This window comes from Tarenaya hassleriana, unplaced genomic scaffold (assembly GCF_000463585.1).
Source record: "Tarenaya hassleriana unplaced genomic scaffold, ASM46358v1 Cleome26, whole genome shotgun sequence".
NCBI classification, from domain to species: domain Eukaryota; kingdom Viridiplantae; phylum Streptophyta; class Magnoliopsida; order Brassicales; family Cleomaceae; genus Tarenaya; species Tarenaya hassleriana.
In genome coordinates this window covers 2170474-2174018 of record NW_010965869.1, presented here as the reverse complement: position 1 = coordinate 2174018, position 3545 = coordinate 2170474, and the positions used below count along the sequence as shown (strand labels likewise).

Sequence of the window (3545 nt, the reverse complement as noted above, 5' to 3'; positions counted from 1 at the left end):
AAAAGTTTGGAAAGAAATAAAAGAGGGGCCAATTAAATGTGAGACCAAGTAAAAAGAGAGAGGATCTCTGTCTTCTGTCGTGCATCGACATGCATATCTGTAAGAGGAAACCGAGATATGAATGGTCAAATCGGAAAATTAACAGTAATGTTCTAATTATCTAGCCCTTTTTTCGGGGGGTTGCACGATATTTTCATTATTGCTTCATAATTACCCGATTGATATATATATATATAGACACACATTGCATTGGCCTCAAGATGAAAAAAAACAAAGCAAACCACATGGTGGAAATTATGTTAAAAACATAGACCATATATAAGCAATAAATAACATATGGTCTAAAAAATCAAGCATATTAGTTGATTAATTGCTTGTTACTAAACACAAGGATTTTGGATAAATCTTTGTTTTATATGTAAGAACTCATAATTCAACGCGAAGGAGATTCGTATCTCACTATATATGATCCTCTAAAACAAGAAGAAGAGATGACACAATAAAGTAATTCCGTTTATTTTCATTTGTCTTATTCTGTTTTCGTATTTTATTTTTCAATAAATCGTACGTATATAAGTTTTCTTGGTAAATCGTAATCACAAAAATTACAAGGATACGCGTGTGTATACATATATAAATATCGGCGCGTACACATAAACATAAATAGATGGAATTGTAGAGAGGATAGGTCGTCTCGCATAAGTGTGAAAATAAATGAGCCTTTGCTTAAGCACTCTCGTGCACACGTCCCTTTCCTCTCTCTTCTCCGATGCATCGATCCGCGGAAACTTTATTTAATGTTTTTATTAAAAAACACCCTTCTGTTATTGTTTTTTTTTTGTATAACTCTCTTATGTTAGTTATTTTTTTTTATTTTTGAATAATCGGTTATCTTAAACCAAAATCCAGACTAATTGGGAGATCGAGAGTCAACATATAATTTAGATTATATGCTCATTCTTCAAACTTGATTGGAGCAGAACAAACATTTTACACTCAGTTTTATTGTTTGAACTATTTAAGTTTGGATTTTTTTTTGTTATTATTTCTTGATGATACCAGTGTCCAATTCAGATTTGGGACATTCGACATACGGACATAGCTAATAGTTTGTTTTCAAAAATGAATTGTTTATATATCTTATCAAATTTCGGTATTCAAGTAAGGAACTGTGATTATATCAGTGACTGTCATCCAATAATCAGAATTTTTCGTGTTAATGTAATTCGATATGTAATAAGGGTTTTGAATCAAATGCATGCGGAGACAAAAACAATGATAGGATTATTTATGGAAAATATATTCACCACTACAAAAAAACAGTTATATAGCGACGGAAAAATCCGTCGCAAATACAAAGGAAATCCGTCGCAATTAAGAATTTGCGACGGAATGCGACGGACTTATTTCCGTCGGTATAACGCTGTCGCAAACGTATAACGGTCGTTAATCCGTCGCAATTTTTGCGACGGAAAAAACCTGCGTTTTGCGACGGAAAGTGACGGATAATTCCGTCGCAATTTGCGACGGAATTTTTTCCGTCGCATTCCGTCGCAAATGTTTTAAAAAATTTAAAAAAATATATAAAAAAATTATATACGATATATACACATACATATATATTTTCACATATACATACATTCATACACATACATTACACACATACAAATATACATACACATACATACATATATATATACACATATTTTCATATACACAAACACACATACACATTCACACATATACACATATACACATATATACTCATACACATATACATTTTCCAAACACATACACATATACATTTCACAAACACATACACATACATATAAACACACACATATACACATATTCATATACACATACAATCACATATACATACACATACATATTCACATTCACATATATATACACATACACATACATAAACACACACACATACACATTCACACATACATACACATTCACTTACACACATATATAAACCCACACATACACATTCACACATATATATACACATTCACTTACACACACATACACATACATAAACACACATAAATACATCAAACACACACATATATATATACATAAATACATATATATTACCTTATGGGAGAAATTTGGCGATCTTTGGAGAGATTTAGAAAAAAAATTTCGATTTTTTTTTTCAAAATTTTTGAAGTCTGATGAAGAAGACGACTCGTGGTTTTATATTACGTTTTGCGACGGAATTTCCCGTCCCAATCCGTCACAAAATAAAATTAATTTACGCGCCCAAAATTCAAAAAATTTCGTCGAAAAACGAAACCAAATACATTGCGACGGAATATTCCGTCGCAATCCGTCGCAATTTTTATTTTCCGTCGCAAATAATCTATTTCTTTGTTGTGACAGAATTATCCGTCGCAAACCGTAGCAAATTGCGACGGATTTTGCGACTGTTTGCGACGGATAATTTTTTTCCACATTCTGTCGTAAAATCGTCACATTCCGTCGCAATTTTCTGTGCGACGGAAATTTCCGTCGCAAATTCCGTCGCTATATGCATGTTTTTTTGTAGTGCACGAGACATAAATTAGAATTTCTAATAGATATCTATCTAAAACTTATATTTGCAACGGCCCGTTTCATCGCACGGTTGGCAACTTACGTACAAAAATCATGCACATACATAGGCCGTATATATATCACATTTACATATATAGAAAATATCTCTCATCAACAAGCTATATTCTCCACCAGTCTTTCCCTCCCTCTCTCTCTCTGTCCGCCCTTTCTCTCTCTGAACTTTAACCTATTTTTTTTTATAATATGTGATTTGCCAAGGTGGTGTTCGAACCTGGATGGAGCACTCTTTACACATATCCACTTACAGTTGAGCCAACCACCATTGGCAACTTTAACCTAATTAGAGAGCACTTTAATCAACGAACAAGAAGAAAACCATATCATGGTCAAAGCCGGGAAGAATATATATATATATATCAGTTTCTTTCTGATCAGTCAACATATCGATCGAATCGAAATCCAAAACGTCTTCAAAAATTCGCCAGCTGAGAGCAAAAATAAGTGTCGATGCCGAACGTGTCCATATCGTCGTCCTCAGCTCCAGCTTATCCGACGGACCACTTTGCATCTTCCGACCAGCTCTGTTACGTCCATTGCCACTTCTGCGACACTTTCCTCGCGGTAATCTCTATTCATCTTCCGCTATTTTCATCCACTCCGTACCATCCATCCTTTTTAGGGTTTTTTTTTTGAAGAAAATTCTCAGATTTTGGAATGTTTCGTCCCTTTCTTTCTTTCGTTCCCTGGTCAGTACTCGCTATAATGATCGAATCACTTTCGAGTATATATATAGGTGAGTGTTCCTTCGAGCAGCTTGTTGAAAACGGTGATGGTTCGATGCGGTCACTGCGCCAATCTCTTGTCTGTGAACATGAGAGCCCTTTTTCTTCCTCCTGTCTCCAACCAGCTTCATCTCCCCCACTCCTTTTTTACTCCTCCTCCTCCTCATCTCTTGGTACATACACAAGCTCATGAAA

The 3545-nt window shown here is 34.6% G+C and overlaps 1 protein-coding gene across 1 annotated transcript in view; it reads left to right on the top strand.

Annotated features, from left to right (window-relative positions):
• The first annotated feature begins 3075 nt into the window (after nucleotides 1-3075).
• LOC104817012 (axial regulator YABBY 3) overlaps nucleotides 3076-3545 on the top strand; it is a 3247-nt gene continuing 2777 nt past the window's right edge. Inside the window, exons 1-2 of the mRNA XM_010546068.1 lie at nucleotides 3076-3189; nucleotides 3362-3523. Of these exons, the coding sequence (XP_010544370.1) occupies nucleotides 3076-3189; nucleotides 3362-3523 (276 nt within the window). The remainder of the gene's footprint in view (nucleotides 3190-3361; nucleotides 3524-3545) is intronic.